Source organism: Oryctolagus cuniculus, chromosome 1 (assembly GCF_051225735.1).
Source record: "Oryctolagus cuniculus isolate XC-2025 breed Fujian yellow rabbit chromosome 1, ASM5122573v1, whole genome shotgun sequence".
NCBI classification, from domain to species: domain Eukaryota; kingdom Metazoa; phylum Chordata; class Mammalia; order Lagomorpha; family Leporidae; genus Oryctolagus; species Oryctolagus cuniculus.
In genome coordinates, this window is record NC_142867.1 from 196,948,834 (window position 1) to 196,962,711 (window position 13,878).

At 47.1% G+C, this 13,878-nt stretch overlaps 1 protein-coding gene across 2 annotated transcripts in view; it reads left to right on the top strand.

The window, feature by feature from the left end:
• NFX1 (nuclear transcription factor, X-box binding 1) overlaps positions 1-13,481 on the top strand; it is a 69,000-nt gene extending 55,519 nt beyond the window's left edge. For both annotated transcript variants that reach the window (XM_070053311.2, XM_070053310.2), the window contains exons 17-24: positions 1,128-1,201; positions 3,067-3,168; positions 3,824-3,865; positions 7,914-8,012; positions 8,811-8,877; positions 10,013-10,158; positions 10,893-10,997; positions 12,619-13,481. In XM_070053311.2, coding sequence (XP_069909412.1) covers positions 1,128-1,201; positions 3,067-3,168; positions 3,824-3,865; positions 7,914-8,012; positions 8,811-8,877; positions 10,013-10,158; positions 10,893-10,997; positions 12,619-12,691 — 708 coding nt within the window. In that variant the 3' untranslated portion in view covers positions 12,692-13,481. The remainder of the gene's footprint in view (positions 1-1,127; positions 1,202-3,066; positions 3,169-3,823; positions 3,866-7,913; positions 8,013-8,810; positions 8,878-10,012; positions 10,159-10,892; positions 10,998-12,618) is intronic.
• Positions 13,482-13,878: the final 397 nt, after the last annotated feature.

Here is a 13,878-nt window from a genome sequence, read left to right on the forward strand (position 1 = left end):
CAGAAACCAAACCCAGGTACTCCAGTGTGGGAAGCAGGTGTCTCAGCTACTAAGCTAAATGCCTGTTCCAGTCGTGAGATTTCTTTGTCTTTCTAGTTCATCACCTGACCACAGTCTCTGTCTCCCTTTAATCACATGCTCAAAGAATCTTGATTGTCCGCTCCATATATTCCATTCATTCTAAATATCTATATGGTGCAAGATGCTGAAGCTAAAGGAATGAACGAAAGATATGTGGTCCCTTACAGTTTGCTGGGATAAATACTCAGCAAGTGATTACTCAGATAATTAGAACTGTGATCGTGTAGAAGGTGCTGTGAGAACACATCAGTGGGAGACACAGCCTGTACCGAGGGATCAAGGAGGCCCCTCCCCTGACAGGTAAAAACAATAAAGTGGATTTGGCTTGCTCACCTCTATGGTTCAAAGGTAAGATTTCATTCTAAGGCCGGCGCCGCGGCTCACTAGGCTAATCCTCCGCCTTGCGGCGCCGGCACACCGGGTTCTAGTCCCAGTCAGGGCTCCGGATTCTGTCCCGGTTGCCCCTCTTCCAGGCCAGCTCTCTGCTGTGGCCAGGGAGTGCAGTGGAGGATGGCCCAGGTGCTTGGGCCCTGCACCCCATGGGAGACCAGGAAAAGCACCTGGCTCCTGGCTCCTGCCATCGGATCAGCGCGGTGCGCCGGCCGCAGCGCGCCGGCTGCGGCAGCCGTTGGAGGGTGAACCAACGGCAAAAGGAAGACCTTTCTCTCTGTCTCTCTCTCTCACTGTCCACTCTGCCTGTTAAAAAAAAAAAAAAAGAAGATTTCATTCTAAGCCTGCACCTGTAGCCCAGGTTGAGAACAGTAATCTGCAGAAAGTGGCATTGTGGACAGAGAGCTTCCCTCCTAGCTTCTCAACTACATGGTTTGATTAGAGAGAAAGCTTGAAAAGCAAAACCCATGGCAAGTGAGTAAGTTTTATGAGTAAGCTCACAAAACTATACAGGCCTTGAAATCAGTTCTTATATTTCTCATGAAGTTATAAAATAAACTAAAGGGCTTTCTTTAGCATAAAAATATAAAAGCAAAGCCTACTTACTGGCATGGTTCTCATGTGCTAAAAGTCGCTCCGTATTAACTTTGTTTCAGGTGGAGCTACAGTGTGAATGTGGTCGAAGAAAAGAGATGGTGATTTGCTCTGAAGCCTCCAGTACTTATCAAAGGTTAGTGCTACTTAAATGTTAACAGTTGATGGATCCAGGCGAAGGGTGTGTTTATTGTAGAATATTTGTGACTTCTAAAGGTTGAAAAGTTCATTAAATGATTTTTTTAATCTAGTTTCATGTTTTCGTTTGTTCTTTTGTATAAGATTTATTTGAAAGGCAGAGTGACAGAGAGAGAAGGATCTTCTGTCTACTGGTTCACTCCCCAAATGGCCAAGTGGAGTAGCCAGGACTTGAACCAGCAATTTGATGTGAGATGCCATCCTCGCACACAGCAGCTTTGCCCACTGCACCACAACCTCAGCCTCGGTTTTTTAAAATCTGGTTTCTCTGGCTCAAACGGTGCTGGGGTGAACACCGTGGCACAGTGGGTTAAAGCTGTTGCTTGTGGCACCCTCATCTTACATCAGAGTGCTGGTTCACATCCTAGCTACTCTGCTTCTGGTTCACCTTTCTGCTAATGTGTTCTGGGAGGCAGCAGATGAAACTTATGTGATTGACACCTGCATGGTAGACCCAGATGGAGTTCTTGGTTCCTAGGTTCAGCCTGACCCAGCACTATCTGCTGTTATAGGCATTTGGGGAGTGAACCAGGAGATGGAAGATCTCTGTGTCTGTTTCTTTCTCTCTCTGTCATTCTGCCTTTCAAATAAAGTAAATAAACCTTTAAAAAAGACTGCTTCGTGCCGGCGCCGTGGCTCAATAGGCTAATCCTCCACCTAGTGGCGCCGGCACACCGGGTCCTAGTCCCGGTCGGGGCACTGGATTCTGTCCCGGTTGCCCCTCTTCCAGGCCAGCTCTCTGCTGTGGCCCGGGAGTGCAATGGAGGATGGCCCAAGTGCTTGGGCCCTGCACCCCATGGGAGACCAGGAGAAGCACCTGGCTCCTGGCTTCGTATCAGCGAGGTGCGCCGGCCGCAGCACGCCAGCCGTGGCAGCCATTGGAGGGTGAACTAACGGCAAAAGGAAGACCTTTCTCTCTCTCTCTCTCTCTCACTATCCACTCTGCCTGTCAAAAAAAAAAAAAAATGCTTCGTGTATCTTTTCTGCTTTAAATTTCATTTATAAGATAACCTTTTTATTTTTTCCTCTCCCTCTCCTCCTCCTTTTTTCCCTCTCCCTTTCTCCCTCTCCCTTCCTCCCTTCCTCTTTCTCCCTTCCTCCTCCTCCCTCTCCCTTCCTCTCCCTTCCTTCCTCTCCCTTCCTTCCTCTCCCTCTCCCTTCTTCTCCCTTCCTCCCTCTCCCTTCCTTCCTCTCCCTTCCTCCCTCTCCCTCTCCCTCTCCCCCTCCCTCTATCTCCCTCCCTCCCTCCCTCCATTGTTCCCCCTTTTAGTCTTATGATGCCTTGACATAAGAAGGGAATATAGCCTGAAGTTGGATGAGTTGCTTTAATATCCCCCTTCTGATTGTGGGTACAGCCTGTGCTACTCCTTCCTGGGTGTGAGAGTTTCCAGTTGTTCTGTGAGGTATCTTTGCAGCCTCCTGAAGTCTGGAAACCTGTGTGATCATACAGGGATCTGCTTACAGCACCAAAGGGGTCAGAGGCTGAATGGTGTGGGCATCTCTGGTGAGACGTGGAGCTCTGCCTGGACTGTCAGACTTGAAGTGTGTGCAGACACAGCTGAGCCAAGTTGAAAGCTTCTGAGTGGAGTATTGGCCCGAGAGCTGGTTACCTGATCACTTCCTATGTAGCTGTGTAAAATGTAATTGAGGACATAGCACAGAAACATGTAGGAGTTCCTAATAGATGGGCTTCCAAAGCTGCACCCATTGTCACATGGTAGATGTGCTTTGAAAAAGGTTTTCTGTATCCTTAGTATGGGGAGAGCCTTGTAATTCTCTACTTTTTTCCCTTAAATATTTCAGAATAGCTGCTATTTCTATGGCCTCTAAAATAACAGACATGCAGCTTGGAGATTCAGTAGAAATCAGCAAGCTTATTACCAAGAAGGAAATTCAACAAGCCAGGTAATTTTTAAAATATGTGTAAATGCCTGCTTCTCCAATTAGACTTAATTTTAGAGGGCAGAAATGATCTTAATCCTCCACACTGGAGCCTCATACACACAGCAGATATTCAGCAGATATTTGATGTTAAGAAATCATACCTGTTCCAACCCCAGTGATTCTAGCTCAGTATATAGCTAAGGCCAGAGGAAACTTTTCCAGGCCTCACTCCAGCTATGTGGAGTAGCCAGTGTGTCTAGCCCACCCCACCCCTCCCCGTAGAACAGAGAAACAGAATGGTGGCTGTGTCCTCAAAGGGAGCTGTGGCTGTCAGAGGGCCACTTGGAGTGTTCTCCAGGCTGAGCATCCAGGAAACAGCCTGAGATCTACCTAGAGGACTCCTAGACCCCTCTAACCCAGAGACCTGCCCACCTGTCCTTGAAAAGGGCCTCCTCTCCCAGCCGTCCCTGAGCAGATGAAATAGCCTGGGTTGGGGGGTTGCTAATGAAACCTGAACCCTGGTGGCTTCACAGGCCACTTCCTGGCCCGAAGGGAAGTCCCTTGGCAAGAGTCTTAACTTTCCTGCTGGGTAGGAGCTGCAAACCCTGTGCCCTGACTTGTTTTTTTCTTTCTTTCTTTTTTTTTTTTTTTTTTTTTTTTCCATTTATTTATCAAGGCTGGAGTGTGATGAGGAGTGTTCAGCCTTGGAAAGAAAAAAGTAAGTAGTTTCAGCTACTTGTTGTCTACTTGTCTTTGAGCCCTGTGAGGTAGTGGGAGGGAGCAGCTCTGTAAGCATTCACTCAGCACCTACTCTGAGTCTTACTGTGTCAGACAGCAAGAGAAACATGATGGGCGGGAGTTGAATTGTCCAAGGATTAACCACTCAGGTAATTGCAGGAACATGAGCTGTGTGGTTTTGAGGCATGATGTAAACATCACCTGCCACAACACACTTAATACAGTGACCGCCAACTTCCTGATTCCAACATAGATAAAAAGGTTTTAAAAATGATTAGTGGGCCAGCGCCACGGCTCACTAGGCTAATCCTCTGCCTGCGGCGCTGGCACACCGGGTTCTAGTCCCAGTCGGGGCACCGGATTCTGTCCCGGTTGCCCCTCTTCCAGGCCAGCTCTCTGCTGTGGCCCGGGAGTGCAGTGGAGGATGGCCCAAGTGCTTGGGCCCTGCACCCGCATGGGAGACCAGGAGAAGCACCTGGCTCCTGCCTTCAGATCAGCGCAATGCGCACACCGGCTGCGGTGGCCATTGGAGGGTGAACCAACGGCAAAAGGAAGACCTTTCTCTCTGTCTGTCTCTCTCTCTCACTATCCACTCTGCCTGTCAAAAAAAGAAAAGAAAAGAAAAAAATGCTTGGTGAATTTTTGTACTAAAGTACAGTGATACAAAAGTGTACAGATCAGTGAAACATCAAGTGAATATAGCAGTGTGACCAGCAACTAGGTCAAGAACTAAGAAATTACCTGAGCTTTTTTTTTCAAGGTGTATTTATTTATTTGAAAGAATCAGAGAGACAGAGAAATCTTCCATCCACTGTTTCATTCCCCAAATGACCTCAACGACTGGGACTGGGTCAGGCTGAAACCAGGAGCTTCCTCCAGGTCTTGGATGTGGGTGCAGGGGTCCAGGGACTTGGGCCATCTTCCACTGCCCTCCCAGGCACATTAGCAGAGAGCAAGATCGAAGTGGAGTGGAATTAAGATATAATTTGATCATTCTGCTATTAATAGACAATGAGTGTTGTCAATATTTGGCTGTTATAAGTAGTGGATGATATTAAGAACGTTGCTTTGCTTGCTTTGCTGTCGATATGTACTCAGTTCATTGGATATAAATTTAGAAGAATTGCTGATCAATGGGCTTTGCATATGTTCAGCTTTAGTAGATTCTACCAGACAATAACCTAATTGATTGTACCAAGTTACGCTCCTTCTAGTGGGGTGGTGTCCCTGCTGCTACACGTTTTCAGTACGTGGAGTTGTTCTAATGTAAGTCATTCTTATGGTCTGTGGCAAGATGTATATCTCATTTTACCTGGAAGTTTGAACAGTTTTCAACAGTGTTTCTTCAGTGTCTAAATGTGTAGAAAGTAACATAATGACTAATAATGCTACCCAGATTTCCCTTAGTTTGACTCCAGTGACAACTTATTAGTGTTATGCAAACCTCCTTCCCTTTCAGAACCAGTTAGTGTTCTCAGCCATAAAATGTGAAGTAGAGACTTGGGTATTCAGAAATGTAGTAAATACATAACAGTCACCCAAACATGGAGGTGCACCTTTATGTGTTTGAGAGAGACAATATTGGAAAGTAGATGGAGCTCTAGAGTCATATTGCCTAGATTTGAATACGAGCTCTACAAATCATTTACCTGTGTCACCTTGGGCGAGACACATATTCTTAAAAACCTGTAGGGGCCAGCATCCCATATGGGTGCTGGTTTGAGTCCCATCTGCCTCGCTTCCCAGCTAGTCCCCTGCTAATGCACCTGGGAAAGCAGTGAAAGATGGCCTGAGTGCTGGGGCTGCTGCTACCCACATGGCAGACCCAGATAGAGTTCCAGGCTCCTGGCTTCGGCCTGGCACAGCCCTGGCCATTGAGAGCATTTGGGGAGTGAACCAGTGGATGCAAGTTCTCTCTCTTCTCCATCTTTTCCTCTTTCTCTGTATTGCTCTGCCTTTCACATAAACAACTGAACCTTTTATAAAAATAAAAATTTTTTTTTAAAAATTAACTTACCCTCATAGCCAAGTGTTGTGAGATACTGAGAGACTCATGGTCCCAGTTAGGACACAAAACTGGTAGTTATGGAAACCATTTAGGCTGCATTGATCCAGTCTAATGTTCATAAATTTGAGTCCACAGCTGGCACCATTTTCCAGGGAAATAATTTTAAAAGCTTTTTGCACAGAGATGTTGTCACTTATAATATTGAGGAACTGGGGAACTATTTAAAGAAACCTAAGTGGGGGAGTATTTAAGTAAATTACGTGATAGAAGATTATGAAATAGTAAAAGTAATAGTGATATGAGAAATTCTAATTACACACTGGTGAGGGGATAAAGATGTAAAGTTTTATATATAATTGCAACTACCTAAAATTACAGGAGAAAAGTCTGAAAAGGAGTATATAAAATAAAAAGCTTTTTAATATTGCTTTGTCTGTTTGGTATACCTAACATCTAAATTAAGCCTCAGAGAAAGTCAGCCTCATTGACCACTCCCAGTGACATTTCACACCCCCCATCTTGCCCTCCCCACCTAATCCATGTCCCCAGTGTTGAGCCTGTGGCTTACTCAGACCCATTTAAACCTGTTTTGTTTATTTCCTTATATGAAAACAATAGTACATCTTGTCCCAAGCTGTTGTTATTCTATCTTTAATATCTAGTTTGCCGAAATGAGATAATTAATATATAAAAACTTAGGACATGGTAGGTACTCTGTGTTACTGTAATAGTCCCTTCTTTTCACTTACTATGGTGTCAGTCAGCTTCAGCCAAAAAATATTAAATGGAAAATTCCAGAAAACACTAACTCATCAGTTTTACATTACATGTCATTCTGAGTAGCATGCTGAAATCTCACACTGTCCCCACCTGGCATATGAATCATTCCTTTGTCTTACAAATCCATGCTGTCTTCTGACACCACCCACCCATTAATCGCTTAGTAGCTGTCTGGGGTATCACATTGTGGCGATATTGCAGTCCTTGTGTTCAGTAACCCTGGAGCACAAGCACAGTGATACATTTCAGGCATGCCAAAGAGAAGCCATAAAGTGCTTCCTGTAAATGAAAAGGTAAAAATTCTCCACTTAATAAGGAATAGAAAATTGTATGCTGAGATTGCTAATATCTATGACACGTTATTATTTTGCCTAATTAATAAATTAAGCTATTATCATAGGTATGTTTTTATTGGGAAAAACAGTATATGCAAAGAGTTTTCAAAAAGTTTATGTAAGGGGGCCAGCACTGTGGTGTAGTAGGCTATACCCATGTGGGCACCTGTTTGAGTCCTGGCTGCTCCTCTTCCGATCCAACTCTCTGCTAATGGCCTGGGGAAAGCAGTGGAAGATGACCCAGTGCTTGGGCCCCTGCACCCACATGGGAGACCCAGAAGAAGCTCCGGGCTCCTGGCTTCGGATTGACCCAACTCTAGCATTGGAGCCATTTGGGAAGTGAACCAGCAGATGGAAGGTGTTTCTTTCTCTCTGTCTCCCTGTCTGTAACTCTACCTCTCAAATAAAATATTAAAAAAAAAAGTTTATGGAAAATGCATGTTATCTTTTCATTCTATTTTCTACAAACGTTTTAGAGATTTATTTATTTGAAAGGAATAGCGACTGAGAAATCTTCCATCCACTGGTTCACTTCAAAATGGCCATAACAGCAGGGCCGGGCCAAAGTTAAGAGCTCCATCCTGGTCTCTCACATGGGTAGCAGAAACCCAAATGCATGGACCATCTTCTGCCTTCCCAGGAACATAAGGGAGCTGGGTCAGAAGCAGAGTAGCCAGGAATTGAACCAGCACTCCTGGAATGCCAGTGTCACGAATGGCAGCTTAACTCACTGCACCACAGCAGCAGCTCCAGTCCATGAACCTCTGAAGTACCTTCTAGGTTTCAGTATCTCCGTGGTTTGGAGGCATCCCCTGGGCATCTTGGAACACTCCTGGAGAACTGCAGTGTGAGATAATTTCCCTCCCACTGTCTGCCTTTTATTTGTGTTCTTCTCTCACTTTCAGGAGACTGGCAGAGGCATTTGATATCAGCGAAGATTCTGATCCTTTCAATGTCCGTTCTTCTGCATCAATATTTAGCGATAGTTTGAAAGATGATGCCAGGTATGTAACTTAGCTACTTTCTTGATTGTAGCTCATTGGAGTATTTGGTCTTCTAAGATGTAGTAAGCAGTATGTACTCCTTCTATGATTAGGCCAGTTGAAGTAAGAGATGTGATATTTAGGGCCGGCGCCGTGGCTCAATAGGCTAATCCTCCGCCTAGCGGCGCCGGCACACCGGGTTCTAGTCCCGGTCGGGACGCCAGATTCTGTCCCGGTTGCCCCTCTTCCAGGCCAGCCCTCTGCTGTGGCCAGGGAGTGCAGTGGAGGATGGCCCAGGTGCTTGGGCCCTGCACCCCATGGGAGACCAGGAAAAGCACCTGGCTCCTGGCTCCTGCCATCGGATCAGCGCGGTGCGCCGGCCGCAGCGCGCCGGCCGCGGTGGCCATTGGAGGGTGAACCAACGGCAAAGGAAGACCTTTCTCTCTGTCTCTCTCTCTCACTGTCCACTCTGCCTGTCAAAAAAAAAAAAAAAAAAAAATTAAAAAAAAAAAAGAGAGAGAGATGTGATATTTAATAAAAACCTTCCTAAATTCTCAAAACTTTCAGTTCTTGAAGAACTGAACTTGTTTGGCAGGCTTGCAGGCATAGTGCTGGCTGTTTCTCCATTATTCTCTTCTCATATTTTTCCCTTCCTTTGTTCCATCAAAGCTAACCTTAAGTTATCTGACAGTTCCTGACCTCTGCAGTTTTCCTGCCAGCCCTGTCCATTGTTTGCCCTTCATGGTCAGAAGGTTGGTGAGAGGGGTTTCTGAAAGGGCAGGGACGGATTAAATTAATTGCGGTGCTTTCTCGTTTCAGGAAGGACTTAAAGTTTGTCAGTGACGTGGAGAAAGAAATGGAAGCACTTGTGGAGGCTGTGAATAAGGTTGAAGTCAAAACATCCAAATGGACATTTTTCTGAGACCAGTTTGATTTAAAAAAAAAATCAGTCCCAGAAGTAGTATATTGTCAGCCTAGAGTAGTTATAGGGAAAGTCACAACTTCCTTGAGGATCCTGATCTTTCCCAAAAGCCCAGCTGTTGTGATATCCATAGAAGCGTTTCATAGTTCAATCGCTGCAGCAAAAATGTCTGCAGTTAGATCAAGTGTAAATAAAAATCCAAGCTCAGTGTCTTAAGAATGGGTGGCGAGGAGTTTGTTCCTGATAGGTGAGTGATGGGAGACATATGAGGCCCTCAGATCTCTGAAGAGCACACTGGTTCTTCACCGCCCCGGTGGCAGGACAGGACGAGAAAAGGCTGTAGGAGAGGTGAACAGTTATGTGATCGAAGCTGAAGGGCAGTGGGCTAGACTTGCAGCAGAGGTGCTGCCGTGTCCTGGAGCAGCCAGGGGCGCCACAGAGGTAGCATCAAGAGGAAGAGACCATAATTTAGTCAGAAGCGGCCTGCACTGCCTGGCTTCATTTCTCATCAGTGGGACTGGTGAGAAGGATGAGGGGCTGCTTTTGCATCCTCTGATGAGGACGGTTTTCCTTCCTGCCACCTTCCTCACCCCTCTCAGCCCCTTCCCTTCCTCCCTTCTGTTCCTCCTTCCCAACAGGATACCAAATGGAGGAGAAAGTGGAAAGCAGTGTTCCTCCCCTGACAAGGAGACTTGCAGCAAATGGCATTTCTTTGCCTGTCTGTCTATCTGCATATGCATGATTTTTAGCATAGATAATACTTTTATAGGGAAACTCTGTAGTTTTGGGACGTGTCAGGAGAAGTTATTACGACCCTGTCCACCTAAATCCCTGTTCACTTGCCCTTTGTCCCCTAACTCTGTCCAGCTGTCATTGTTGTGGTTTACAGAGTAGAAGGAAGGTGAAAGCAGTGCCATAGCTCCCACCCCACAAGACCCCTCTGGGCTTGCTGGGCAGTTAGTGAAATGCTATTTGCTGTGAGCCTCTCAGCTCCAGCCACCTCTTAACTGACCCGGGTTGTTCTTGTGGTAAGGGGAGTAGTAAGCATTTGCTGTTTTCAGTGTGATGTTACCAAGCAGTCGTCTTTCCCTCACTACAGGGAAAGAACAGCAAGAGAAGCCACTGCTTCCCTCCCATGAACAGAGACCACCGCCGCATCATCCATGATCTGGCCCAAGTGTACGGCCTGGAGAGTGTGAGCTACGACAGCGAACCAAAGCGCAACGTCGTGGTCACTGCCATCAGGTGAGCTTGTTTTGCTGTTGCAGGAGGAACTCTGAGAAGGGCACACTGGACTCAGGAAGCAGGATCTGTCAGTATCTGCTCTCCTTCCTTCCTCTCTCTCTTTTGGACAAACAGAAGGAAAATCTGCATCTGGGACAGCCATTCCTAGACAACATAGAGGTCAAAGCCAGAGAGCAAAGGCCGTGCCTCCTGTCCCAGGGCCAAAGGCCTCATGGCAGATGCTGGAGATGGCGCTTCCACAAGCAGGGGGAACAGAGGCTGGGAGGACTGAGCAGAGTGCTTGCCCGTCACCTCTGTCCCATTTCCCCGCTTGTCTCCTGTTCCTCCCTCTTCCCGCTCCCCGGCTCTGTCCTGGCATGATGAAGACAGAAACAATGCTGCCCTCTGACTCAGGGCACCCCTTGTGAACAGTGTATTGCCATCAGGAAACTGAAGCAGTCGCGTTAAGTCAGGAGGACGGAGGACCCAAGATCACTGTCAGAACCTCCGAGAGTAGGAGCTTCTCATTTGAGGAACTCACAAGTGTGACTTTAGAGAAAGCAGGCCACAGGCCCCCAGAGTGGGGGAGGAGGGACAGGGTTACCTGGAGGTTAGCACATCTGAGAAAAGGCAGGTCACAGAGGGCTCAGGAGCGTTGTGGGCCAGTGCCACAGTCATGGCCAGTGTCTGGCTGTCAGCCTACTTCCACAAATGAATCTTGGCTTTCAATCCCCTGTGTTTTTGACCTCTGTCAGAGGGAAGTCTGTTTGTCCTCCTACCACACTGACGGGAGTCCTGGAAAGAGAAACACAGACACGGCCGCCACCACCGATTGCTCATCACAGACATCAGACAGACAGGTAAGGGTACAGCAGCTCTTCCCCAAGGCACCTGTCTCTTCTCTGAACAGAGAAGCCAGCAAAGGGTGGCCTCAGGCCTGGCATTGGGGAATTGTGTTCAAATGTCAGGTTTGGTTGAGCTGCTAGATACATTTGTTCAAGCTGGGGGAGTCCTAAGTTTCATGTTTGTCGTGCCCAGTTCCCCCCAGGGGACACAGACCCTGCACATGACTTCCACAGTGTAAATGGTGGCGTGTGGATTCTGTCTGTGGTTCCACGTGGGTCTCAGACTGGAATATCTCAGAGTTACTCTGAACATGGAAGTGGGATTGGGGTAGGGCTGTCAGTGAAGGGCTCTGGTGGGGGGACTTTAATGTTTTGTTCTACTTATGTATGGTGTGAATCATTTTTACAACAAAGCATATTTGTGATGTAAAGAGAAAAGAAACCAAGTTGGCAAGCAGCAAGTCTGCCCTGTGTTCTCAGGAGCAGGCAAGGAGCACCCCTGCCCTTCCTTTCCTCCCTCTTGTCAGGAGGGGAGCACTGCTGACCCTCCATGAGCAAGGCAGCTCTGAAACCAGAGGGCCCCCTTCTCCTGTTCTGGCTTCCATACTGAAGACCTGACAGCGCCTCCTCCGTGCATCTTGCACAAAATCTCTAGAAGGGTGACTGTGGCAATGTCCAAGGTCACCAGGAGTGTCCTAGCAAGCAGTTGGTGTTTCTGTGGGACTAGATGAGACAGCCAGGTGTTGCCCATTGAGCACAGCCTTAGCCAAGGGCATCTGAAGCCCTGTGGTTCCCCGGGACCAGCTCCTCGTGACCCGGGAAAGCAGGCATCCTGGATCCCGGCCAGCACCATCTGCGGATCCCATGGGCAATGGTTTTAGAAACATGAGGCTGCCACAGTCGTGTCCAGCACCACTTAGACGTAACCACGTGGAGTCGCTGGCCTGCTTATGCCATGCCATCTTTTTTCCTTTGCTTGCTTTTTTATGTAAAAGCTCAGTAAGGAAAATTTTACAGTTGAGACAATATAGTATTTTGTTTTGTTCTGTTTTGTTTATTTGAGAGAAAGAGAATGCTGCTATCCACTGGTTCATTCCCCAAATGCCCACAGCAGCCAAGGCTGGGCCAGGCTAAAGCCAGGAACCTAGAACTCATTCCAGTCTCCTGCATGCATGGGTGGGACCCAACCACCTGAGCTGTAACCTGCTGTCTCCCAGGGTGCACGTTAGCAGGAGGCTGGCAAGGAGAGCAGCGCCAGAACTTGGACTCAGGCACTCTGATGTAGGAAATGTGTATCCCAAGCAGCATCTCAACTTCTGTGCCAAATGCCTGCCCCAGAGAATATCATAAATACGAGCATCCTAAAAAAATTTTAAGGAAAATTGAATTCAAAGATACTTGTTTTGGTGCAAAAATGTTTTGAAATCCATGTGTAGTTTTTTCGCAATCTGCACTTCCATGAATGTTTTGAAGACCCCCTCAGACAAGGAATGCCTGTGTGCCTAGTGCCAGACTTAGTAGTTTGCCTTGCTGTCTTATCAGAGCTTCACAGATGGGAAATCACCTGACTTAACTTTCTTAAGGCCTCTGTTTTCCCACAGAAGAAAAAGTTGATCGTTCTTTGTTTGCATTACAGGAATCCTGGTAGCAGTAATCTGCAGAAAATAGCCAAGGAGCCGGTCATTGACTACTTTGATGTCCAGGACTGAGAAGATCAAGATGCCCTTAGATCACAGAACGATGAGGTGTCGTGGACACTTCTGCCAACAGACCCACCCTGCTTGTCCACACTGTCGGGTGGACTCCCGGCCTCACGTGCTGTGTTGTTCCAACACATCCAGAGCATGAGTGTGTCAGAAACCCTCTCATCTGGCCTTGTCCATAGGAAGTACTTCAGTGTGACCAGATCTCTTAACTGTATGGTCACTAGCGTTTGCAGAGGCTCCTCACACTGTCACTGTGATTACTCTGGGGGCTGGGGGAATATTGGACTTAATTTGGACAAACCAGAATTTTAGCCTGAATTCAGCTTTATGCCACTTAGTCATTGTCTCAGATGTCCCAGTTCTCCGTCCTCCTGAAAATGCTTGGAACATCACATGGACCTTGTTTTCTTTATCCAAACTGATCCCAGTCTTTGGAAAGACATAGTTAACTTCTCAATTTGAAATGCTCAGCACTGTATTGGTACACATTTTGTCTCAAACCAATCACCTAAGTCTTTTGCCACGGATGCTCAAAAGTAAATCTAATGGAATTTGTTTTACAATTTCCACTTCTGTCTGTTGTAGACCTAGGAGAGCAGTCAGATTCCTTTACAGAATTCCATTTTCTTAAATTCCTGGTGTTCCGAGCCTGTCCAGTGACAGTTGAGCCATCCCTATAATGGCAGATGACATAGAGCAGGCGCTTCCTTCTGTCAGGTCCACACTGGCTTCTCTGAACTGACCAGTGTAGCCCTAACTCCTCTCTGGTTGATAAAGAGTCTCCCATAACATACACAGCTGTCCTGTGTTGCTTTTTCCTAGGCCTTCAGCAGCCATACTGACTCTTCCTGCCCCTGAGCTCTGGGCTTCTCTTTGAATATTCAAAGAAAGGTATGGACAAGTCCAGATGCCCACTGGTGGCGTTCTTCAAGCTCCTTTATGGCAGCTGCGTCAACAGTTAATTTAGTTTGGCCCTCGTTGCAGTGGCCCCTTCTGGAATGGAGACCAGACTTCCAGCAACTGCCTTCTGCTCCACAACAAGCCAGGAGTCCCAGATCAGCAGCAAGGGAGTTAATTTTCATAGGAAGAGCCAGGCTGCCCCTGGACCCACACCCAGAAAGGCATCAGGTCCAGCAGCAGAAACAGGCGACTGAGACAAGTGACGGGAAGCAAAGGCAAACCCCGGTTTC